Source organism: Capra hircus, chromosome 19 (genome assembly GCF_001704415.2).
Source record: "Capra hircus breed San Clemente chromosome 19, ASM170441v1, whole genome shotgun sequence".
NCBI lineage: Eukaryota > Metazoa > Chordata > Mammalia > Artiodactyla > Bovidae > Capra > Capra hircus.
The window spans coordinates 48,158,778-48,185,580 of NC_030826.1; the positions used below are offsets into that span (position 1 = coordinate 48,158,778).

At 45.2% G+C, this 26,803-nt stretch overlaps 1 protein-coding gene across 7 annotated transcripts in view; it reads right to left on the reverse strand.

The window, feature by feature from the left end:
• PECAM1 (platelet and endothelial cell adhesion molecule 1) overlaps positions 1–26,803 on the reverse strand; it is a 66,734-nt gene that overhangs the window by 22,559 nt on the left and 17,372 nt on the right. For 4 of the 7 annotated variants that reach the window (XM_005694007.3, XM_018065358.1, XM_013972407.2 and 1 more), the window contains 10 exons: positions 25,584–25,889; positions 21,161–21,436; positions 14,771–15,019; positions 12,636–12,911; positions 8,278–8,565; positions 6,804–6,911; positions 5,206–5,233; positions 4,443–4,519; positions 1,848–1,901; positions 412–474 (listed from right to left, as the gene is read on the reverse strand). In XM_005694007.3, the coding sequence (XP_005694064.2) occupies positions 412–474; positions 1,848–1,901; positions 4,443–4,519; positions 5,206–5,233; positions 6,804–6,911; positions 8,278–8,565; positions 12,636–12,911; positions 14,771–15,019; positions 21,161–21,436; positions 25,584–25,889 (1,725 nt within the window). The remainder of the gene's footprint in view (positions 1–411; positions 475–1,847; positions 1,902–4,442; positions 4,520–5,205; positions 5,234–6,803; positions 6,912–8,277; positions 8,566–12,635; positions 12,912–14,770; positions 15,020–21,160; positions 21,437–25,583; positions 25,890–26,803) is intronic. The other 3 variants (XM_013972409.2, XM_013972410.2, XM_013972408.2) reach the window with 1 other exon arrangement.

The window sequence follows — 26,803 nt, forward strand, 5'->3', positions numbered from 1 at the left end:
GGAAAAGACCTCGATGCTGGGAGGGATTGGGGGCAGGAGGAGAAGGGGACAACAGAGGATGAGATGGCTGGATGGCATCACTGACTTGATGAACGTGAGTTTGAGTGAACTCCGGGTGTTGGTGATGGACAGGGAGGCCTGGTGTGCTGCGATTCATGGGGTTGCAAAGAGTCGGACACAACTGAGCGACTGAACTGAACTGAACTGAAATGATAATGCAATTGTACATCTCCAAGCCTGGACGGGGGTCACTGCTCCCGCCTCAGGCATGTTCAGCCCGCCTGTCTGCTGGCCACCTCCCTCCTGAGTGACAAGGGTGACTAGACTCTTGTCCCAGGGCTGTAGCACAGTCCAGTCCGGCATCTACAACCAGAGAGCATGATGTGGGGGTCCCTCACGGGCTGGCAGTACCTCGGTGAGGCTCAGGGGAGGTCACTTCCACTTCTGTGTACTCCACGTCCAAGGTCAGAGGCTCTGCTCGAAAGAATCACAGCAGCCTGTGGTCAGACAGGGTCTCCTTGGGTTGGGGGCGGTGGGGCAGGGACTCAGGCCACATTAGAGTTTTCTGCTCAAATGATCAAATTAATTGGTATTTTTTAACAGGGAAACCAGACACAGGGTTAACGCCACTCTAAGTGGGTGAGAACACTCTTGAGAGTCCCTTGGACTGCAAGGAGATCCAACCAGTCCATCCTAAAGGAGATCAGTCCTGGGTGTTCACTGGAAGGACTGATGCTGAAGCTGAAACTCCAATACTTTGGCCATCTGACGCAAAGAGCTGACTCATTGGAAAAGACCCTGATGCTGGGAGGGATTGGGGCAGGAGGAGAAGGGGACAACAGAGGATGAGATGGCTGGATGGCATCACTGACTTGACGGACGTGAGTTTGAATGAACTCCGGGAGTTGGTGATGGACAGGGAGGCCTGGCATGTTGCGATTCATGGGGTTGCAAAGAGTTAGACACGACTGAGCGACTGAACTGAACTGAACTGAACTGAAGTGGGTGAAAAAACTCAGGCTGAGTGAGGCAGTGAGGAAGCCTGAGCTCCCAGGATGGGGAAGGACCCTCCGGGTCAGGTCCCACTGTTACCACAGTGAGCGGACTTGCAAAGTAGATACAGAATCCAGCCAGCATGGGTCACAGCAGTTACCTCTAGAAGCCCTCTCCTTGACCACAGGCACAGAACGCTTTCTCCAAGACAGTGAGGATCTCAGGAAATGAGGAACAGGACCCCAGCCTCAAAGTGCTTGAAGAGTGTGAGGCATACGCATAGGAAATCTAGTTACACCCAAAATGGAACTTCCTGATTTCAGAATGGACTACTAAACAAGTCAGGAAGCTCTCCCTTCTCTTGACTAGCAGAGGCATAGGGTGTTTTTTCCAATATAGAGTTACTGCAAATCATCACACTGTACACTTTAATTTATACAATGTTATATGACAAGTGTATCTCAGTAAAGCTGGCAAAAAAAAAATGTGCTAAGAGGCTGGGGTGGGGAGGAATACACATAGTAGAAATGTTCTTTTTTTTCTTTAAGGATGATGGGTAGGTATTTATTGAATTGCTATTGTTTAAATTTTATGCATGTTATAAACATTATTTTGTATCTACTAAATGTCTAATAAAAATGAAAAATACAAATAAAAAATAAAATAGCACTGCTGCTTACTTTGAAGAGAAGTAACAACAGACACTAGATAGTGTCTTTGGAAAAACCAAGAACCATCTCTATTTAAGAGAGGTGAGGAAACAGCCATGGGGTCTTAACAGTTTTAGTCCTTTTCCTAGGCATCTTTGACATAAAAGCAAAGATTTCTAATTTTTTACAAAATTAGATAATTACCTTTATTTTCATTTAATGGCTTCATTGCATGGTTTCCAACATCTTCATTGAAACCTAGTTGAAAAACAGCAATCATTGTGAGAGACCATGGAGTTCCTAGTTTTCTACATAAATTGTAAACGACTCAGTGCCACTAATAAGAGAAGTCCAGGCCAAATTCTTTAGTGTAGTTGGCAACCACAGTGTATCTGGGTTCTGAATACCCTGCCAGTGCCCCTGGGCCCCATCCAACCCACCGTGTGGTGTCTTCCTAAAACTGGTGTGATGTCCACATCGATTTATGAATGGTTCAAAATTCAGAATTGTTCACTAGAAGCAGTTTCAAAGGAAATTAAGCTTAATTCTAGAAGGGATGAGCCAGTGACAAGAAGCATGAAGGATACCGGTGAACGAACCCTTTCTATCTAGAGAACTGGGTCCATGAGAACACGGTTTAAAGATACTGCAATACCTCAGGCTGCCACCTGGGCACGGGGAAAGTTCTTTGAATTTTTTTTTTTTTTTTTTTAACCAAGTTGTTCTTTATTAGAAAGAATTCTTATGAATGCTACAAATACTATCCCTGAAGAGCACATGGTTTTCCACTCCATGTCATTATGTATTTACTAATTACTATCATGATTACTGGGCTTCCCAGGTGATACAGTGGTGAAGAATCCGCCTGCCAGCGCAGGAGACGCAAGAGATGTGGGTTCGATCCCTTGGTCAGGAAGAACCCCTGCCGTTGGACATGGCAACCTACTCCAGTACCTGGAAATTTCCACGGACAGAGGAACCTGGTGAGCTAAATCCCATAGGGTTGCAAAGAGCAGGACACAGCTGAGTGATTGAGCACGTACACATGTTGTGATTACTAACATATATTTATAAGCTAAAACAATCCGTGCAGAGAAAAAGGTAATAAGAATTGTAGCATTTCCTGCATTTTTGAAATTTGAGAGGAAATTCTATTTTAATATAAGTATCAGTATTTAAAGTATCATATATTTGTACTTATGTATGTTAATCGCTCAGTCGTGTCCACCTCTTTGCCACCCCACTGACTGTAGCCTGCCAGGCTCCTCTGTCCATGGAATTCTCTGGGCAAGAATACTGGAGTAGGTAGCCATTACCTTCTCCAGGGGATCTTCCCAACCTAGGGATCAAACCTGCACTGCAGGCAGATTCTTTACCCTCTGAGCCACCAGGGAAGCCCATACTTATGTATACATAATACATATTACCAACAGAACCCACTTTATATCAGAAAGAGGTATTTTCTCTATAGGATTGGATTACTTTTTGCTAAATATCCACCAAATTTTTCTGAATGGAGTTTCTCAAATGACATATTTGCTCTCTTCTCTTTATTGGCACATTACTTTTATTATGACAAATATTTTATTTTACTTTTTAAAAAGTTTGTGGTTCTGTACAATAGGAATTGCTCCTTTCTCAAAAGATTTCTCAAGACTTCCCTGTAAAGAGGGTATTCTAAAAATTTCTTATTTTGTGGGACACTGTTACAAAATTAAAAAAGAACACCAGTGTTCAACTCCCAAACCTATCTGGGACAGAACTCTTCGTGTGATGTAATCATGCCCTCTTCTGGGAAAGAGCCAGCACCCTTGCTAAGGGCTTGAATAATTTTCTCCAAGATCTAATGGGATTAAGAACTCCCTGGGGCTTCCCTGGTGGTCAGGTGGTTAAGAATCCACCTTGCAATGCAGGGGACACCAGTTCCATCTCTGGTCTGGGAGACGCTCCCACGTGCTGCGGGGCAGCTAAGCCCACACACCACAACTACTGAGCCCATGTTGAGCAGCTACTGAAGTCCACATGCTCCACAACAAGAGACACCACCACAATGAAAATCCTGCATATCACAACTAGACAGTAGCCCCCACTCTCCATAATGAAAGAAAGCTTGCACACAGTAATAAAGACCCAGTGCAGCCAGTAACAATTAAAAAAAAAAAAGAAAAGAAAAGAACTCCCAGGATTGGCTCCCGGTTGAGCTGACTCTCAAGCTTGCAATGAACCTCACAACTAAGTATTCTTTGATTGTACCACTTCTTTATTTTAAGTACATCTACTAACAGTGAGATCTGTAAATGCGCTTCCCATTGTGGCAAGTTTGAAATTGCCTTGTGCTTGCAAGAAATAATTTCATCTGAGACGTTTTACCAGTGCCTTCATCTCATAGTTGGTTTCTATCTTACAAATGGAAAATGATTACATGTGGGCAGTGTCCTGTGTTTGAAAAGAACTCACGTGGTTGTCCGCAGATTGTAATTACTCCCCACCTTTCGTTCCTTGGGATATTTAAAAGGTGGTGAAATTAGAACACTATGTTCAGCCTTTCTTCTGACGTTTTTGTTTTGCTTCCTAGCCCACCACCCAATGACTGATTAGATTAGGCACCTCCGCCTGAAGCCAGAGTTTCCCGTTCAACCTCACCCTACCGCCCACGGATTTCTGCTTCTCAGAAGGATAAGAGATGGGGAGCAAGCTGGGAAAAATTATTTTTTTTTAAATATAAAATTTTAAATTTTAATTGGAGGTTAATTACTTTACAAAAAAATTCTTAACAACCACACAAAACCATGACAGTACCATAATGTCTGTCGGCTTCAGTACTGGCATCTGACAATGTCTTCTCATTGTTGGAGTTCAGAAGCGGTACGGCTGGCCTTAAATTGAAATTCAAAAAAGGAAAAAGAAATAACATTTTTCTTGGCTCTAACTCCAAACTAACAACATAGTCAAAGAAAGAGCATGAGAAAAACCAGGAGGACTTTTCTGCAATGAGGAAAATTTTACTCTCTTATTGGGAACTCATGCTTTCTTCAGTTCTATGATTACTGGACAAAAACCTTTTTGTCATTGAAATCACTGTCCGGACCAAAGGAGGCATAAACACGAGGAATCCTTTATTGGGAGGGAGGGGATTCCTTATCCTGTGTTAATGTTTTCTCTCGAGAACAGAGAGATAGTTTCCATATTTGGGGAGTTTAGATCTCAAGAACAGTAAGAATAGTACACCCATTGTTTAAGGAAATTCTATTTTGCCCATTAAGTTTAAAAATTTTTAATTCCATCTACCACCAGGATAATTTCATAAGGAAAAGTGTAGAAAGGACATGATCTCAGAATAAAGCCATTACTTCTCCTGAAGGACAGTTGGCAGTCTTACACACCCACACATAACATCCCCGCCCCCCTCCACACACACACATCCCTCCATAGCTCATACTCAAGGTCCTAAATTTTTTGAGTTTGCCAAGAACCACGGAAGACTTCCTAATGACAGAAATCCTTGCCAGACGAGTCTATCCATACCCACAGATCAGCTTCCCCTCTTCCAAAAGACACTGACCTGGACATCTCCACCGGCATCTGCTTGGCTTCAAAAGACAAAAAGAAGAACCAAAGTCAGAATAAAGAACCCACATCCACATGGGGTGGGAACACTCATTTAACCATATTGGACTTTTTTTTTTTTTGAAGACTGAACATCCATAAAAAGAGAGAACAGAAAGCCAAATATAGTCACAGTTTTTCAAGAAGGAAAACAAACAAATAAACAAAGCAGGTCTTCTCTTGGTCTTACACCAAGAGAGTTCACATCATTTTCCATGAAATTGGACATTTCCACTGTTTCAACCAGGAGCAACTTCCCTTCGTGGAATGCGGCAGAGAGCAAGATCATAGCACAGGAAACAGATGAGCCGGATAAATGAGCGACTATCTCTTTGCTCCAAGACCTTCCCCAAAGTAAAGGTTACATCAGTCCCCATGCTTTGAATCCCAAACTGGCCTGAGACAAAGGCCAGACTGACCCTGAGGAAGCGGTTTGTCCTGAAGACCATTTTCCCAGAGGGGCTGCCCCCTTCCTGCTTTGAAAAAACCCCGCCTCATCTCATCTGGTCCCTCCTGTCCCTGGCAGCAGCCCCAGGGGTCTCCAGCAGAATCTGCTTTACCTCAAAAAAAAAAAAAAAAATGTTGCAGGGCTTCCCTGGGGGGTCCAGTAGTAAAGAATCCGCCTGCCAATGCAGGGGACGGGGGTTCGATCCCTGGTCCTAGAAGATTTCACATGTCTCGGGGGCAACAAAGCCCGTGCGCCACAACTACTGAGCCTGTGCTCTAGAGCCCACGAGCCGCCAACTACTACCGCCGCTCTCTCTAGAACCCTGCTCCACAACAGGAGAAACCACCGTAGTGAGAAGCCCGTTCACTGCAACAAAGAGGAGCCCCCTCTCCCTGCAACTAGAGAAAGCCTATGCAGCAATGAAGACCCAGCACAGCCAAAATAAACAAAATTTGAAAAAAAGGTATTTCTTTCTGTGCAGACTTTACTGATGCTGTGCCCTTTTGCTTGAGTCTTGCTTAGTTGACTGATTCCTCAGTGTCAGTGGATAATCCTGGCTTCCCTTCTGTACATGGATAACCCCAAGTACAGGGTAGAAATCATAGCACAACCAAAAGATTGACCAGGAGGAATTCAGTGTGTGGGGGTGGGGTGGGGAGGGTGTCTCCACTCATGCCCAACTCTACCAACAGTAGGGCTGCTGCTGCTGCTGCTGCCAAGTCGTTTCAGTCATGTCCGACTCTGTGCGACCCCATAGACGGCAGCCTAGGTGTGGCCAAAGCCCCACACAAAGAGCTACTTCTGATCACATGTAGATGCAACCTTCCCCCCAAATTCGTCTTTTTCTGGGAGCCCAACTCAGAAAGCAAAGGCTTTCACTCATGCCTGGCTAACTCCAAAGGGGAGTAAAAGCTCATACCCACCAAAGGCAGCATCTTTGGTTAGGAAGGTGACACCCCAGGAGGAAAACAAGTGTCAGCAGCCACATGCCCTTGGCTCCCACGGGACCAGGGCACAAGCTTCCCATGAGGCTGAAGCCCGTCCCCTCCATGGCAGGCTCCCTGGCAGGGCAGCCTGGCAGGATGGAATGAAAGGACTATGCTCACCCTTGGCTTTCTTCAGAAAATAGCATCTGGCTCCAAGGACCAAGGCGGCAATGATCACTCCGATGACCACCACTGCGATGAGTCCTTTCTTCCAGGGGGCAAGATAGACTGGAAATGAAAAAAAAAGAAAAACGTTTTTGAATATATATGTTTATCCCTCTGCCAGCAAGAAATAGTACAGCCTTAAGCAACAAATGGACTTCCCTGGTGGCTCAGATGGTAAAGAATCCACGTGCAATGTGGTAGACCTGGGTTTGATCCCTAGGTCAGGAAGATCCCCTGGAGAAGGGAACAACTAACCACTCCAGTATTCTGGCCTGGAGAATTCCATGGACTATACAGTCCATAGGATTGCAAAGAGTCGGACACAACCGAGCGACTTTCATTTCACTTCACTTCACTTAAGCAACAAATAAGAGTGATTGCTATATCCTTGTCACTCATGTCTTTCACTGAGCATCTACCTCTGAGGGACTCTGTAATAGGCGCAGAAATGTTTGTTTCTGCTATAGAGTCAGTGGTGACCTGAAGGGACCAGAGGACTGAAGAAGATGCTTTTTAAGCTGTCTGTTCACCTCTCTTCCCTCTCTATGCATCATTCTCTACCCACACACGTGGGCCCCTCTAACTGTGTCTGTTCTGCATGACCCACTCCCCTCAACCATAGGCGGTCCATGGATGGACACTTGATCCAAGTTGGTATCTCTGCACCAAGAAGTTTGTAATGAGGACTGTGTGAAATCCTTCTCAAGGGAAGTGAAGTGAAGTCGCTCAGTCGTGTCCGACTCTTTGCGACCCCATGGACTGTAGCCTACCATGCTCTTCCTTCCATGGGATTCTCCAGGCAAGAGTACTGGAGTGGGTTTGCCATTTCCTTCTCCAGGGGATCTTCCCAACTCAGGAATCAAACCCGGGTCTTCCGCATTCCAGGCAGACGCTTTAACCTCATCCTTCTAATTCCTTATAATAATCACTTCATCTTTCATACTTAACTTGAGTGGACTTTTGTTCAGTTCAGTCACTCAGTCGTGTCTGACTCTTTGCGACCCCATGAATTGCAGCATGCCAGGCCTCCCTGTCCATCACCAACTCCCGGACTTCACTCAGACTCACATCCATCGAGTCAGTGACGCCATCTAGCCATCTCATCCTCTGTCATCCCCTTCTCCTCCTGCCCCCAATCCCTCCCAGCATCAGTCTTTTCCAATGAGTCAGCTCTTCGCATGAGGTGGCCAAAGTACTATGGTGTTGGAGAAGACTCTTGAGAGTCCCTTGGACTGCAAGGAGATCCAACCAGTCCATTCTGAAGGAGATCAGCCCTGGGACTTTTGTTACCCGCCACCAAAGAGCCTGATGGATGCTGGTCCCTTGGCCCACAGCAAGATGCACTAAGTTCCCAGCTATGTCCTCTTAGATGTGCTTTCTGGCCTTGAGCTTGCAACTTACACTGCATTCTGCTGTTGAGACCTCTTACCTCTGATGGTCAGTGTGTTGCTTTGGATCACGTGCTTGGAAAGGTTGGCTCTGTTGGAGGCCGTGCAGTAATACTGTCCCTCGTGCTCCTTGCTGGCCGTGTCCTCGTGCCAAATGGCCAGGGTGGCATTTAAGGTTTCTTGGTGGAAGGGTTTGCTCTCCTTTCCTTTGTAAAACTTGTACGTGATAGGACTGGATCCTTCGCTCACGGAGCAGCGAAGCACAATGGGCATCCCAGACTCCACCTCCTCCTTCAAGAGGATAGAGAGCTTGGCTTCATCCACTGGGGCTGGAAGGCAGGAAAAGGATTAGTGCTGAGCAGAGAAGTGGGCAAGGGGAGGAACATGACACGGCCACTGGTCACGGCCAGTCTTCTGTAATCATGACTCAGACTGGGACTTTGCCCTTTACTCGAGTCTCTTGTGTTAGTTTTGCCATATATCAACCCCACATTCTTGACAGTTCCTCCTCCAAAGAGCCCAGAAGGGCAGCAATGGACACCTGTCCTCACACGCTGATTAGACACAAGAGGCTAGGGATACCACCCCCACCCCCTCATTTAAACCTCAAGTATTGGGTTGGACTTAGATGTTATGGGAAAACTCGGACAAACCTTTTGGCCAATCCAGTATTACTGACCACTCAGCTTAACTATACAATTAGCTTATGTGTCCTGTTGGGGACTACTCTGGGTGAGTTTGTATATGTGAGTGTGTGTGTGTGTGTGTGTGTGTGTGTGTGTGTGTGATTTCTCTCCCTCTGCTTAACTCAGATGCAGGGCATTTCCAGATCTTACGAGCAAATAACCTTGACACACTGCCTTCTCTAGCTCTTGTCCTATCTTTCTCCTCCTCTGAATGATCTAAACCAATTGCTTTCATGTCCTTATTTCCCACTTGCTTGTGAGCTTGGGAACCTGAATTCTGTCCCTCTGCTTCCGAAACTGCACTGCATTTTTGGTTTTGAAGAAACTCCAAGGTCACCTGATTCCCAACTAACTCATCCCCGGGTTTCCTGCAGGTCAAATCCATGTTGGATGTTCTTCCTGTCTGTCCATCCTTGGCCTCCCTACAGCTCTCACTTGTCACCCAGCCCTTCCTTTGGAATTCAGCTTCCCCTGGGCTCCTGTGAAGCCTCACTCTGATTCTCTTACCTCCTCACCTGGCGCTTCCTCTTTATTCATCAATTTTTGCTCCCTACATTAGGACTTTCTGCAAAATTCAGTCCTCAGTTTGCCATCTCCCTTCTCATCTTTGGTGATTTCACCTACATGATAGCTTCTATTTGCACATTTAATGCATAAACACACAGCATCTAAAGCTTAGATACATAGTCCTAGTCCAGGTTACTCTCCTGAATCCTGTGTCTTGACTTTAACCTGTGCATTTCCACCAAGAAGCCCTGCCAGCCTCTCACTCCCAGCAGATCTGAGCAGAACTCACCTTCCTCCTATAGCCCCTTTTATCCCATGTTTAGCCACCAAAATTCTGAGCCTAAACTGTCTTCCCAAGTACATTACTATTAGTGGGAGAATGAACTGATCAGCAGACCAAGATCTGATTTATGAACCACCCTCTTGTGAGTGCAGGGGGTGGCCAGACCGTGGAGCTGCTGATCCAACAAAAGGGAGCACCTGGCCTGGTGTGGGATGGCAGGAGTCGATCACAAGGAAGGCTCCTGAATGGTGCAGCCTGACCTGACAGCCTCTCTTCTTGTGAAGCACAAGGAGGTGGTGACAAGCCAGGCTTAGGAGCCAGAATGCCTGGCCAAAATTCCGAGCATTACTGGCTACCAGCTGTTTATCTTAAGCCCTAGTTGCCTCGTTGTAAAATAAGGATGATATGAATATGGTGCTTACATGGCTATTGTAAGTGTGAATGGGACTAATTTACTAACATAGTTCACACAGGGTTGGACATATTATCGGTGCTCATAAACATTAGCCACTAATACTGACCCAGTTTATTTTCTTAATTCATTGATTTTTGGTAGCCCTGGGTTTTTGCTGCTGCATGCAGACTTTCTCTAGTTGTGATGCAAGGGCTTCTCATTGAGGTGCCTTCTCTTGTTTTGGAGTGTGGACTCTAGAACATGTGGGCATCAGTAGCTGTGGCCCACGGCCGAAGTTGCCCCGTGGCACGTGGAATCTTCCCAGACCAGGGATCCAACCTGCACTGGTAGGTGGATGTTCAACCACTAGACCAGAGGGGAAGTCCAGTACTGACCTGCTGAAAACCGAGAGTTTCACACGGACTTCTACGTTAGCTTCTTAAAGCACTGTAAGGTTTAAAGCCCCCACCCCTCCTAACTGATGGGACCAGCAGGTGAATCTTCCCAGGAGCCAATTCTCAGCATGCCCTCCTTCCTTCTTCTAGCTCTTCACTGCACACAGGACAAAGCCCCAGCTCCTCTGACTGGCAACTGATGCCCTAAAGGTTAGCCTCAGGTACTCTACAAGTTTATATCCAATGACTCTCCATTCCCAAACTTACTTTCCATTCACCCACCCCCAGCCTTTAGAGCTGCCCCATGGAGCCTTTTAATCACCTATTTGACTAGGCTAAAGACCATCTTGAGCCCTCTCTGCCTATCCATCACCGAGTCTTAGTTCCTGGCCCAGCTCTTCCTACTCAAGCTAGATGATATTTTCATGCCCTTAATTCCTATTATCATCACTGTAAGGAGAGTGAATAATGTGTTGCCTGGTAACATTTTTTAAATATTTATTTGCATTATTATTCAAATACGTTAAAATGTTTCTTCACTATTTAATCAGGAGATACAAAGAATGTATCTTCTTTTTTTTGTTGTTATGACCTATGGTGTGAGGTGCTTATTAGCTACCAATGCTAATTTGAGAAGTACAGTTACTCAATGAAGTGAAGTGAAAGGCACACAGTTGTGTCTGACTCTTGGTGACTCCACGGACCATACAGTCCATGAAATTCTCTAGGCCTGAATACTGGAGTGGGTAGCCTTTCCCTTCTCCAGGGGACCTTCCCAACCCAGGGATCAAACCTAGGCCTCCCACATAGTTACTCTTAGGCTATACATTAATAGTAGGAGGAATCAGGGAGTCCCCTGATGGCTTAGAAATTAGGATTCTGGGTTTTCCCTGCAGGGGACATGGGTTAATCCCCGGCCAGGGAACTGAGATCTTGCCAGCCGACTAGTATGCCCCCTCGAAAAAAAATTATAGGAGGTATGACTACCCAACTCAAGATGTCCACATGGCACATGTAGATAAGCAGTCCTTAAACAACAAGGAGGAAGAGGAAGCCTTATTAAGCTTTTTACAACAAGATGCAGAACATCTCAGAGATGCAAGTAATGGCATTCCTAAGACCTTCTGAAAGGTACAAGACCAAGGCTCAAGGAAAATTATTCACCCCAGGACAATGGTATATTTCTCTTGAGTATGAGAGTCCCAGTGACTGTTAGCCTGCAGCTCTGACCGCTGAGATTTCCACACATGACAGAATTTGCCCTGCCAGGGGTCCAGCGTCCATGGTAGAGAACTCTGGTCTACGTTTCCCAGAGAGGACTGTCAGTTCATCTAAAAAGGGACAAACGGGGACTTCCCTGCTGGCTCAGTGGTAAAGAATCCACCTGCCAATGCAGGATACGCAGGTTCGATCCCTGGTCTGGGAAGATCTCACATGCTGCAGAGCAGCTAAGCCCATGTGCCACAACAATTGAGCCTGTGCCCTAGAGCCCGGGAGCTGCAACTAATGCAGCCCAAGTGCCTAGAGCCGTGCTCTGAAACAAGAAGAGCCACCGCAATGAGAAGCCCACAGACTGCCACAAAGGGTAGCTCCCACTCACCACAACTAGAGAAGAGACACTCAGCAGTGAAGGCCCAGCACGACCAAAAATACATAAAGAACACTATAAAAAGGAGCAGATGGAACTTCCCTGTGATCCAGTGGCTAAGACTCTGTGCTCCCAACGCAGGCGGCCCGGGTTGGATCCCTGGTTGGGGAACTAGATCCCGTATGCCACAACTAAAGATTCTACATGCTGCACGTAAGACCCAGCACAGCCAAATAAATAAATGAAAAGGAGCAGATGCTAAGGGAACCCCAAAGCACAACTTTTGTGCTTCCTCAAGTTGGGACACTGTACTCATATTTCAACTGTTCACTTGAAAGTTTCTGAAAATATTTGATGCCAGCCACGCTGATAATCACCAGATATTTTCCAGCCCCAGTTACTTGGGCTTTGGTCCCGCTTGGCGCCTGTCATGTTTATGGACTTTGCACAAGTACCATCCACTTCTCTTGTCCACTCCCAAACCTTTGAAAGTGTGAACTAAAACCGCAGTCCCCCGTGGATTCTTCTCGCAGCACAGAGACTTACCTATCACCTTGACTCGCAGAACTTCGCTGAACATCTTGCTGTGGGAATGGCAGTTATCTGCACTGCACCAGTATTCTACATCTTTCGTGGGTTTATCTCGGAATATCGCCGGCTCATTTGAGCCCATGCTCTGATTCGCCACAGGCTTACTTGTGTTTGAAAGCTGATAAAAAATGGGCGCCGTTCCGTTTATGGACTGACAACTGACTTCAATGGTCTGTCCTTTTATCACCTCAGACCTGGAGTCATGAAAAATACTGGGCTTGGAAAGCATTTCTAGAATGACAGAGGAAAAGAGAAAAAAAAAACCAATCTGAGACAAAACATCCAGCCCAAGGTGTTCCTTCTGCAAACTCTGGGCTTGGCTTTCTCTATCATTGCTCTAATTTAAAATGCCTGCCTGGACCCAGAGATTGCCACACTTAGTGAAGTACGTCAGGTAGAGAAAGACAAATATCATATAATGTTGCTTATATGTGGGATCTTAAAAAAGGGTACCAATGAACCTATTTATAAAACAGAAAAAGATTCACAGATGTAGAAAACAAACTTACGGTTACCACAGAGGGAAGGGGGCGGGGAGTGGGAGGGATAAATTGGGAGACTTGGATTGATATATACACACTACCATATATAAAAGAGGTAGCGAATAAGGACCTATGGTATAGTACAAGGAACTCTATTCAGTATTCTGTAATGGCCTATATGGGAATAAAATATAAAAAAGAGTGGATATCTATTATGTATTACTGATTCACTTTGCTATATAGCTGAAACTAATGCAACATTGCAAATCAACTATATTCTGATAAAAATTAACTTAAAAAATAATAAGATAAAATGCCTGCTGCCATGTCTATCTTTAGGGGACTCCTTTAAGATTCTTGAGGAGAGAGAGGGAAAGAGAATAATATAAACAAAAAAGGATGACACAAATTCAGGAAAAACATTATAACCCCCTAAATATATGCTTATATGTTCACATATCTTATGCACACATACACACACATTCACATCTCTTTCTTTGTATTGAGAAAGATAGAAGAAAAATGTTAAAAAAAATATGTAACAAGTATCCAATAATATATTTTAAAACAAATTCTCAGTGCCTCAGCCTGTCCTGTTAGTAAGTTTCATGCCTCAGAAACAAGAATTATCCTAGGCCATTATTTAGAAATTAGCTTATTTATAAAGCTAATATGATGAAATGACCTCCTCACAAGAACTACAACAACACAAAGAATTACAATGGAATGACCCACATTTGTCTTGTATATTATTTCCTTATCCGGTAGAGGACTGCTAAAATCCTGCTTCGGTTGAGACTAAATCCTGAGTCTGGATTTACACTGAAGGCTCAACTGAAGGACCATGACTATTGAATAAGAACAGTGACAGTCACAGCTTGACATCCCGCTTCTCAAAGTGTGGTCCGGGGCCCAGCAGCACCAGCATCTCCAAGACGCTGGTTAAAGACACAAAACCTGACCCCAATCTAACCTGCGCTGTAACCAGGTGTTTTGTGCACATTCAAGTCTGAGAAGCCAGGGTCTAAGTGGTCCAGATATCTACTTCTACCCAGTAGGGGGTCCCAGCCCTTTGGGTAAGCCAAGAGAAGAATCAAAAACTGGAACTTAGGGACTTCCCTGCCAGTCCAGTGGTTAAGACTCCAAGCTTCCACTGCAGAGGGTGAAGCCTCAGTCCCTGGTTAGGGAACTAAGATCCTGTTTACCAGGCGGTATGGCAAAAAAAACCCTAAAATCTGAAAGCTTAGCGTTGACTAAGCAGTGTTTCCTCCCTGACCCTTTGGGTGAGCACCTGTTCAAGCAGCAGAATCCTGTGGATTCAGAGGCCACTTCATCAGCACGCAGCCACAACAAAGCCACACGTGTGACTTTTGCCAACGACATTGATCCTGATGCAGCTCACCTGTACCCTGAGCAGAAACACCCACTTGCTGCTATTCAGCCTCTTGTTTTCACTCCTCTCTCCCCAAATCCCCGTCCCCCATCCCCTGGGTTTTTATCCTGCCTCAGTCTGAACCATCTTCAGACTAGAGAAGGTGGTGGCTGGAGATAAATTCCCTTTCTCCCATTCAGTCCAGAGGCTCTCAGGGCCAGTGAGGACACACTCACCACACACAGTTATCTGGACTGTGTTGCTTCTCTTGACCACCCTGCCGACGCCCGCCACACAGGTGTATAATCCACTGTCCCACTCTGCCACTCTCTTGCTGAAATTTTGAGTCTGCGACACAGTCATGCCTCCCTTCTGGATGGTGAAGTTGGCCGGAGGTGCTCCTGGGATGGAGCACCACAGGTTCAGATTTTCGCCCTGGTCCAGATGTGTGGCTGAAGACTCCAGCTTAGGCTTGGAAAACAGCTCTGAAAAGAACAGTGAGTGGGAATGGGGTGAGATGTTTGTGGGTACCAGCTCCCCAGTCCCCTGTATGGAGAGGACTGTGGCCCAGGTGCTTCTGGGAGAACCAGTTCCCCACTTCCTGCCCTAAGTTTCCCTTTGCTTCTCATGAACCTGATGATCACACAATTCACAAGCCGGGGTTCATTCTTCTCCTGGGATTCCAATGGCAGGTTTGCCTCCCTTATTAACCCAATTTATCTTACAGACACGGATTAGAGAACTTTGGCAATTTGTAATGTGGCAAGTAATGACTCGGGCATTCACTTGTTTATTCATCCCCTCATTCATTTCATCCCCCTAGTATTTATCTCAGGCCATCTCTGCGCTTGGCAGAGGAGAGGCAGCAGAAAAAAAGAAACAGTGCTGAAGTCTCATGGGGGACTCTTCAGAGTGTTTGCAGTAGAGCCTATAGAGGGGCCATGGAACCTAGGCTTGAAGAATCAGGAGAAAACTCCTGGGGTAAGTTATCCAGGCAAAGATGGAAAGTATCACAGGAACAGAAAATAACATATGGAAGGTCCGACAAGAGGTTCAGGCACCTGAAAGTTCAGGCAGCCCGGGACACTGTGGGAGAAGAAAAAGAAGGCTTGCAGATCTTCAGGGAACTTGAGAATCACATTTTTAAAAGTGTGGACTATACCCTCAGGACAATGGGAGCCATGGGCGGTCTGGGTCACGGGGATAGCTTCAGACGTGTTTTGTAGGGAGATCTCTGGAAGGAGAATGGATGGAGGTGGAGGGACCCAGACTGGAAGCAGGAGGGAATGTAGTCTGGGCTTGAAGCAGAATGATGCTGTAGAGCTGGGGAGAAGTGGCAGCTTGCCCACCATTCCTCCAGCACTTCCCATGGAGGAGCATGAAGACGCCACCCGAAGCCTCCCAAGGCCAAGTGCTTGGTAAGTTTCCACATTCTATGCTACTGGAAGGAGTTATTAGCATTGTAATGTAGATTGGATATCGAGAGTACTAAAGACTGTGGTTGACTTTCAAGAAGTTTCATCGATCTCCTAATACAAATATTCCCTGAACAATACCAGTATTTTATAATAATGGTAAATGTTTGTTTTCAGCCACAGAGGAATTACTAATTAGCCACTTAACCTTTGAGGACTTGGTTCCTTCATGTAAGCAAATGTGCACTGACTCCATGGTTATGACCCTTGAAGCAGAAAGAAAAACGAGCCGGTGGCACTTGAGACTATCTTTGTATTGAGAAAGAGATGGAGACGTGAAATTTCCCCTAGAAAACCTCTTTAGGGGTTTGAGAATGCAATCAGGACTCAGGGGTCAAATTCTACCTTTGGCTCTAAACTTAGGATTTGATCTGCCATACAGGTTTGGAAGTAAAAACCAACACTGTCGTGGTCATCACTGATATTCCATGGAGGGAAATGGAAGTCATTTCCATCATAATTATAATCAGTATGTGGTGTCTTCTTAGTTTCCTTGATAGAGAATAAAAAAACACTGTAAGTCAGGTGATCTCCTAATAATTAATTCTGTGAGGCACATTCCATCCCTCCTTCCTTCCATATAATGAACATCGACTTACCTCTTTTCAGATCACCATCAAAAGCTTGAGGTTAGGGGACTTCTCTGGTGATCCAGTGGCTAAGACCCTATGCTCCCAATACATGGGGCCTGGGTTCAATCCCTGGTCAGGGAACTAGATCCCACATGCCGCAATGAAAAGGGGCAACTAAAATCCAGCATGCCACAACTAAGACCAGGCACAGCCAAATGAAGTAAAATGAAATGAAACAAAGCTCTAGGTTAGGAGTAGGAAAAAAAGAAAGAAATTGACCTCTTTAAGGGCCTTACAATCTCATTGGACAAATACCAAAAAGTTTAAAAAAAAAAAAAACACCTCAGGAAGAATCCCACAGAAATGATTCCACACCAAAAAATAAGTAAACAAAATTGCAAAAAATACAAAACATCTTGCTGGGGTAGGTGGACAATGGTTTAGAGTTAAGAATGAGATGTTGTTAGGGAATAATCTGTTTGTAAAGGAGTGTCGTAAACAGAACTGCTGGACCATCACTCGGGTTAATAAGGATGTCTTTTGTTCACTCGCTGAGCAAATATTTACCGAGTTCCTATAACATGTCAGGCTCTGTGCTAAGTATCAATGTTGTCAGACGCATTGAGCCACAGACCTTCCAGAGCTCACCCAGGATGATGGAGACAGATGCTAAATCTTTACAGTGACTGTTGACCTGTAGACAGGAGACGAGTGTGATGGGAACTGGGATGTGACCATGGGACTCTTCCTGGGAGGTTCCTAGAGGGAGATCTGGGGCTTGGTCTTTAAGGACAATAGAGGTCTTCCAGTGACCAAGCAGAAAGAATATTCCAGGCAGAGTCAGGTGAGATGTTTGGAAGGGGCTGGAGTCAAGGTGAAGGTGTGTATGTGTGTGTGTGTGTGTGTGTGTGTGTGTGTGTGTGTAAGCATGTGTGTGTGTATGTGTGTGCACGTGTGCGTGCTCAGTCATGTCCAACTCTTTGCAAGCCCGTGGACTGTAGCCTGCCAGGCTCCTCTGTCCATAGAATTTTCTAGGCAAGAATACTGGAGTGGGTTGCCATGCCCTTCTCTGGGGGTTCTTCCTGACCCAGGGATGAAACCCAGGTCTCTTTCATCTCCTGCATTGGCAGGCAGGGTTTTTTGTTTTTGTTTTTGACCAACTGAGCCACCAAGGAAGCCCATAAAGCCCAGGAATAATGAAGTCAAATAGGTGCTTCTCCCACAGGTTTGTCGAAGGATGAATTGGAGCAGAGATGCTTGGGGAACCCCTATGACATCCTGCTGTGAGGGGTCAGAATGAGGGTGTGATTGTAGAGATGAGATGACAGGACAGAGTCAGGAGTCCTGGCAGCACCTGGGTCTGAAAATGTGGACAGTGAGAGGTGATGGAAACCCACTTTCAAGCCAAAGACAAATTACTAGTTCAATGATCTTGATGTCCACAAAATCATTGTGAGCCTCCAACATCACTTTACAGAACCACTCATAGAGAGGCTTAATACCAACAGGGGAGTGGAGAATAGGCTGCAGAAGTGGGCCTGGAGCCAGGTCCAAGGGCTTGCAGCTCTTGAAGGTGGGGGAGTTGCCTGCCAGCCCTGGCACGGCTCCGGCAGCTCTACACGGAACAGGAGCACAGAGCATCAGACTGAGGGGATGGGAAGGGCCGGCCAAGCCTAACCCTGTGCTTTCTTGGGCCAGGGAGCCTCGCCTTCTGATTGACTCAGCATGACTCAAACTTCTGATGTGGGATCAGCTACAACAATAGTGTCTTGTGGTCCAAAGATGCCTCATGTTTCCCTAAAGTAGCCTGGTCCGAGGGGTTGGAGTGCTGCTCTAAGCCCTGAAATTGCCCTTGTGTATGCCACGTGGTCCCTGCTGCTCCCATGACCATACAACCATCTCTTTAACAGAGTGGATCATTGCATCACATTCTCATCATCTATTTATGTCTGTGAAATTCTTCAAAGCTGCATAGGGCAGCACCCTAGGTCCCCAAAAAGTAGCCCAGCACACAGAAGGTGCTCAATATATGTTGAACTGAGTACTGTTCTCTAATAAGATAATCATATTTTATCTAAAAAAATATATGCCATCAAAATATTTGCCATTATCGATAATAAACTAAATAGCTAGCAGGAGCCAACCTGGTATAGACCAGCAGGATCCAACACCTGCCAGTCACCTAGCTGGGTTGGTTGGCAGCCTACCTACGATACTGGGGACTGTTGCTGTGACTGTATAGTCTCTATTGACACAGAGGAGGCTTTCAGTAAATGAGCAAATACATGATGAATCAATGAACACTTTCACTTGGGAACCAAAAAGTGCTGACTCTCTCTGCCTCTGGAACACTGTCACCCAATGCTCATCTGTTCATCCAACAAATATGTATTGAAAGCCTACTGTATGGCAGGTACTGTTCAGCTCTTAGTGATATAGCACCAGATAAAATAGATAATACACTCACCACCTTAACATTCTAGGGCCTAAAGGTATTCAATACACAGGGAAATGTAGAGTACATTTTTCTCTGTTTTCTGGTAAAAGCTGTTTTGAAAAGTAAAATCAGGTAGGGACTTCCCTGGCCATCCAGTGGTTAAGACCCTGCGCTTCTCGCAGCACTGTGTATAATAGCCAGGACATGGAAGCAACCTAGATGTCCATCCGGAGATGAATGGATAAGAAAACTGTGGTACATATACACAATGGAATACCGCTCAGCCATTAAAAAGAATATATTTGAATCAGTTCTAATGTGGTGGATGAAACTGGAGCCTATTATACAGAGTGAAGTAAGTCAGAAAGAAAAACACCAATGCAGTATACTAACACATATATATGGAATTTAGAAAGATGGTAATGATGAACCTATATGCAAAAGAGACAGCAAAAGAGACACAGATGTATAGAACAGTCTTCTGGACCCTGTAGGAGAAGGCAAGGGTGGGATGATCTGAGGGAATAGCATTGAAACATGTATATTATCATATGTGAAACAGATCGCCAGCCCAGGTTCGATGCATGAGACAGGGTGCTCAGGGCTGGCACTGGGATGACCCTGAGGAATGGGATGGGGAAGGAGGTGGGAGGGGGGTTCAGGATGGGGAACACATGATGTACACCCATGGCTGATTCATGTCAATGTATGGCAAAAAACACCACAATTGTAAAGTAATTAGCCTCCAATTAAAAAAGAAAAAGACCCTATGCTTCTGCTGCAGGGGGCGTGGGTTCGATCCCTGGTCAGGGATCTCAGCCGCAGCAGGGCAACTAAGCCCGCGTACTGCAGCTAGAGAAGCCAGAACGCGGCAGTGAAGACTTGTGTCTGTGTGTGCTCTGCTGCGGCAGTGAAGACTTGTGTCTGTGTGTGCTCTGCTGTGTCCAACTCCTTGCAACCCCATGGACTGTAGCCCACCAGGCTCCTCTGTCCACGCGATTCTCCAGGCCAGAATACTGGAGTGGGTTGCCGTTTCCTTCTCTGATGAAGACTTAGTACAGCCCCCAAATTAAACTAAATAAATAAATGAAAAGTAAAGCCAGGTAAAGAACAAAGGCATCCAGGGGAACTTCCTAAGTACATGGGTTTAGAAATCTAACAGGCTTGTGGGTAACTCTTGCTCTGCCACTCAGCAATCCTGTAATCATTAGGTGAGTGACCTGACTTCTCAGCTCCAGTTTCTACATTCATAAAGCCAGCATCATAATACCTACTTTATGGCATAATTATGCGCTTGAAATGAAAATGTATGTAAACCAGGCAAAGAGTATTCAACAAAGAGGAACTGTGACTATTATTTTTGAGTCTACCCCTCGGTGTTCTTTGGAAGGAATGATGCTAAAGCTGAAACTCCAGTACTTTGGCCACCATGCGAAGAGTTGACTCATTGGAAAAGACTCTGAGGCTGGGAGGGATTGGGGGCAGGAGGAGAAGGGGACGACAGAGGATGAGATGGCTGGATGGCGTCACTGACTCGATGGACGTGAGTCTGAGTGAACTCCGGGAGTTGGTGATGGACAGGGAGGCCTGGCATGCTGCGATTCATGGGGTTGCAAAGAGTCGGACACAACTGAGTGACTGAACTGAACTGAACTGAATGCTTTCTTGCTCCTGACCCTGTCTTAGGACCTCCACAGGGATGTAGAGATCTAGCACAGTACTTGGCACAAAGGGAAGAAAAATGTGACATAATAACAGAAACATCAGCTAACACTTGCTGAGTGCTTACTCTGTACGCGGCTCTGTAGGCAAGGCGATGGCGTTTAGTCCTTATAACAGTCCTGCAGTGCTATCATCACTGTAGCAGAACTGTAGCAAGGAGACGGTCAGGCACTCACTCAAGGTCACAGATGTACTGAGAGGCCCGGCTGGGATCTGATGGCCCAACCTGCACCCTCAAGCACCACAGCGGACTGCTGGCTCGCTCTGCACTGACTTTCTCCCCACGAGCACCACGGCCCTGCCTGAGCACATCCATTCAGACCGGCAGGAGCAGAAGAACCAGCTCTCACTGCCCAGTCGCGATTCCAGCACAGACACCTCGCGAGCCGGCCACGTGCCGACGCCCTCCAGCAACCCTACCTGTGATGTTGACCACGACGCTGCTGACTTTGGATATGCGACTGGCTTCCACTTTGCACGTGTAGTTGCCGTTATGCTCTGTCGTGGCCATCACGGAGTACACAGCCTCACTGCTGAGGCTGTTGTGTGCGACGATCTCCCTGTCCTTCTGGATGATGATTTCCGGGAATGACTGGGCCTGGTGCGTCACCTGAACGGTGCACTTGACCTGGAGGTCATCTCCTTCTGTGATCTTTCCCTCGGGGATGATGTGGAACTTGGGATTAGAGAAGGATTCTACGAGAAGAGGACAGGCTGGTTGGACTCAGGTTCAGATCTGGGTGAGGAGAAAAGGCACTTCCCTCCCCTTTTCTGTGCTTTTGGATGCCAACCAGTTTTTCCTTATTAATTAAAAAAAAAATTCAACCTTTCCTCTCAAAACCCTTCACCTAGGCTGCTCTGGTGCTCCCTCCCTCCCGCTCACTCTTGAATCTTCAGCCTTCTTCTTAATTTCACTTCTCTAACTTTGAGCTTCCCAAAGGTCAAACCTACATCTCATCTGAAGAACATTTTTCAAATGACTTCAGAAATAATCACAGCAGTGAGAATCAGACCCCTCTCCTGCCCACCAAGGATTTTCTAGGTAACTCTCATACCATTTCATGGACCTCTGGCATTTCAGCTTAGATATTCCCTTGCTTTCCAAAGTTCAGCTTCATGGAAATGAATTTTTAAATAATGCCATATCCCCCTGCAAAGTGTTTTCTAGTCTATTCTATTTCTTTTTAAAAAATGCTGGTTGTGACTAACTAAATTGATTTCATGACTCAAGCAGTTTGGAAAACACTGTTTTAATAAAATATGGGTCAGACATTAGGGTTTGGACATGGTGAGGGAAGTAGAGTCAGGCCTTTGCTTCCACCAAAACACCCAGCAGAGCGTAAGGGAGTGTCTACACCAATTACAGCCACGTAAAATACAGATAAGGACATTAAAAAAATGCCAAAAGTAAATTTAAAGTGACCTATTACTTTAATATTCGTTAGCTTTTTTTTTTTTACTGTAAAGTCATTTAAATTCACAATAAAGAACTATCACTAAAAAAAAAAAAAAAGGAGTTTGTTTTCCAGAGTAAGAATCAAAAAAAAGAGATGGCGTCTTTTAGGACATTCAGTAATACCCTCTGGGGTAGCTTGATAATAACTAAAGATTTTTTTTCCTGACACCCAAACTCAATGTATCAGAGATCTAAACGCACAAGAGGAAAAAAAAATTAAATCACAGAAACAGTAAAAGAAAACAGAGGTGCATTTTTTGCTTTAATAATCTTGGAGCATGGAGGAACTTTCGGTATGAATCATAAAACTGGATACCGTAAAAAAAAACAAAGATGCATAAATTGATACCATAAGGAAAAAAGACGCATAACTTTGATTTTAACTAAAGATTGAAAGCTTTTTCATCGAAGTAAGAAATAAAGACAAGTGACCAACTGGGTAAATTTTTGCATAGCACCTGACAAAGAGCTCATTCCTTTAATCTATAAAGGGCTCGAACAAATCAATCAGAAGCAGTAGGCAAATATGGGCAAAGTGTATGTGAATAGAGAGGCATGAAGGGATGTAAAAGCATACACTTACAAACGTAAAAAGCGTACTCAACCTCACTAAAGACCAAAGAAATACGAATCACAGTAGTGATATGCCATTGTGCTTCAGTTATAATAGACTGTCAAAAATAACAAAAATATTGGGAGCTCCCTGGCAGTCTAGTGGTTAACATTCGGTGCTTTTACTACTGTGGCCCAGGTTCAATCCCTGACTGAGGACTGAGATCCTGCAAGCTGCTCACAAGGCAGTCAGTAAAAGAGAAAACATCAATAGAGAAAACATCAATAATATACTGTGTTGATGAAAGTTAGTTGAAAGTTAAGTCGCTCAGTCGTGTTCGACTCTTTGTGACCCCGTGGACTGTAGCCCACCAGGCTCCTCCATCCACGGGATTCTCCAGGCAAGAATACTGGAGTGGGTGGCCATTTCCTTCTCTAGAGGATCTTCCTGACCTAGGGATCAAACCCAGGTCTCCTGCATTAGAGGCAGACGCTTTAACCTCTGAGCCACCAGGGAAGCCAGGATATGGGCAAATGAACACTTTTGATGGAAATGTTTATCCTTCTGGAGGAGCGCATTGGTGATATTTTTCAACACCGAAAATACACAAAACATTTGAATCAAGAATTTGACACAGGGACTTCCCTGGTGGTCCAGTGGTTAAGAATCTGCCTGCCAAAGCAGGGGACATGGGTTCAATCCCTGGTCCAGGAAGATTCCACATGCCACAGAGCAACGAAGCCGTGTGCCACAATTACCAGAGCCTGTGTGCCCTAGAGCTCATGCTCTTCACCAAGAGAAGCCACCACAATGAGAAGCCTGCACATCAGAACTAGAGTAGTCCCTACACCCTGAAGCTAGAGAAACAAAGACCCAGCACAGCCAAACATAAAGAAATAAATAATTCAATAAAAAGAGAATCTGACACATAAAAAGTAAGATACGAAAATATAGAAGTTACAAGAATGTTCGCTGCAAGATTGTCTTAAGAGCAAACAAGTGGGAAAAAAATGCCTAAATGTCCATCAACATACAATGAGGACGGTGACTGTCACCTTCTGAGACGGCCCACACTCTGTCTATGGAGTGTGTTCCCTCCCTGAATAAAACCTTCTTTCACTTTCAGAAAATAAATTAATTTAAAAAACTAAAATGAAATGAGCATATCCTTACAACAGGATTCTGAGTGGTCACTAAAATGGTAAAGATCTGTATTTCCTGATATGGACAAAAGTACATCTATACTGTATTTGTTAAGAAAAAGTTATAAGATAGAATGTTTGACAGGTCTCTCTCTCTGTCTTTTTTTTTTTGATAAAAACAAAGATAAACAAGTGAAAACTGTGTGCACATGATGAATGAGCAGAATAAGACTAGAATACCATACAAAGGACTTTCTCTAAGTGTTGATACTTACTGTGAAGAATTGTCACTTTATATAGTACCGTATTTGCTAAAAATTTAACCCACACCATGAACTACAATAAAGAAAGTTGTATATACATAATACTATATATATACACATACACACATAATACTATACAGGAAATATATACACATACAATATAGCATTATGTACACACAATGGGCAAAAGTGAAGGAGCCAAAAGCAGAGGTTCATTTTTTTTTCTCAATTGTTGTTCTATTATTTTTTTGGCCACACCACACAGCATTCAGGATCTTAGTTCCCTGACCAGGGATCGAACCCCTGTCCCCTGCATTGGACGAGCAGATTCCCAACATTGGACCACCAGGGAAGTCCCCTGAGGGTCACTTAACAAGCTGTAGGGCTCCAATCCTGAATACACTTGAGGCTTTCTGCGGTAAACTGTTCCTTCCCCTGCCTTCTTCCTGCTTCACGCATGCTCCTCTCTCAGGTCACGGGGAGCTGCTGGGTGTCTGACCTGGAGCTCTGAGCTCTCTGTCCTGGACACTCAGACCCTGGCTCCCCTCTGCTGTAGCCTTTCTGTCCTGAGAGCACTTCTCAGGCCACCTCATCTGTTTCCTATTAGTCCAATGTCTCAGTGGTGGAAGGATGGGTAGAAGGGGGAAATCCCTTGTCAAATGCAGGAGACAAAAGCTGAGGACCTGCCCCTCCTTTCCTCTGAATCCCCTCCAGACCCCACTTCCTGATGTCTGATCCTCATGGTTTAAAGTCACGGTTCCCAAGCTGCAGGTCACACAAGATATCGTTTCAGAGAGTCTCAGCCAGTGCTTTAAGAAATGGAAATAGAATAGAAAGAACAATAACAAAATACATCATGTATGAAGGTTAAGAATTGTTTGGAAATATATAAGTGTATATAGTTAAATTGTTGAAAAATATAAAGTGATTAAGAACAGTCTTGACAGAGATGGAAAAATATGGTATGATGTCTCCTGTATGTGGATTCTAAAACGAAACACAAATAAACTTACTTACAAAACAGGAACAGACTAACAGACTTAGAGAATGTTGCAGGAGGGGTGGGGAAGGATGAGGGGAAGGGATCGTTAGGGAGTCTGGGATGGACATGTACACTCTGCTATATTTAAAATGGATAACCAACAAGGACCTACCATATAGCACATGGAACTCTGCTCAGTGTTTTGTGGACCAGAAGGGAGTTTGGGGGAGAATGGATACATGTATATGTATGGCTGAGTCCCTTCGCTGTTCCCCTGAAACTATCCCAACACTTGTTAATCACCTATACTCCAATACAAAATAATAATAATAAACAAAGAACAGTCTTGAGCAGCAAAGGCCTAAGCCCCTTTCCAATTCTGGGCTTTCTCCCCAGACCAAATCAGCAAACCGGGAAGAATGATAGAAAGGAGAGTAGGACTCTGACCCCGCACAGTGACCAGTTCACTCCTCATGGGTCTGGAGGACTCCACGTTGGACCCGGAAAAGATCTTCGCTTGACATTGGAAAAATATGGCACGGTCTTGCTCCTCAACTGTGAATTCCAGCGTCACAAAATTCTGGTTCTGAGAGGCTTTTTCTCTTTTTTTCTTGGCACTCCTTATATTTAGTTCGAATTTTTCTATTGTGAAATGTACAGGAGCCTTTTCCTCTGGGACAGAACAGTTGACTACCACGACTCCACCTTCTATCACCTCCTTCTTGTCCAGCGTCACCCTGGGATCAGACACTCCTTCGGGGGAAGAGAAAGTTCATTAGTATGTTTGCTCCAGCGGCCAAGCCACCCGTCAGCCCAGCCACTGGGGTTGACCCATCTGATGGTTCTTTTGTTCCCAGAACCTCAGTGTTACCTACAAGGTAATTATTGAGTATGTATGTGCTGAGCACCATACCAGGTTCTTTGGAAAAATATGTAGACTATGTCTAAGATAGTCCAAGGAGCAGTGGCTTAGACGGTGCAGGAGGGCCTAGAGGAGCTATTCCACAGTCAAGGTCAGGAGGGGCAGCGGTGAGGAGATACCCCTTGTCCAAGGTAAGGAGCAGCAGCTGCGCTTTGCTGGAGCAGCCGTGAAGAGATACCCCACGTCCAAGGTAAGAGAAACCCGAGTAAGACAGTAGGTGTTGCAAGAGGGCATCAGAGGGCAGACACACTGAAACCATAATCACAGAAAACCAGTTAATCTAATCACACTAGGACTACAGCCTTGTCTAACTCAATGAAACTAAGCCATGCCCATGGGGCCACCCAAGATGGGCGGGTCATGGTGGAGAGGTCTGACAGAATGTGGTCCACTGGAGAAGGGAATGGCGAGCCACTTCAGTATTCTTGCCTTGAGAACCCCATGAACAGTAGAAAAATGCAAAATGATAGGATACTGAAAGAGGAACTCCCCAGGTCATTAGGTGCCCAATATGCTACTGGAGATCAGTGGAGAAATAACTCCAGAAAGAATGAAGGGATGGAGCCAAAGCAAAAACAATACCCAGTTGTTGATGTGACTGGTGATAGAAGCAAGGTCCGATGCTGTACAAAGCAATATTGCATAGGAACCTGGAATGTCAGGTCCATGAATCAAGGCAAATTGGAAGTGGTCAAACAAGAGATGGCAAGAATGAATGTTGACATTCTAGGAATCAGTGAACTAA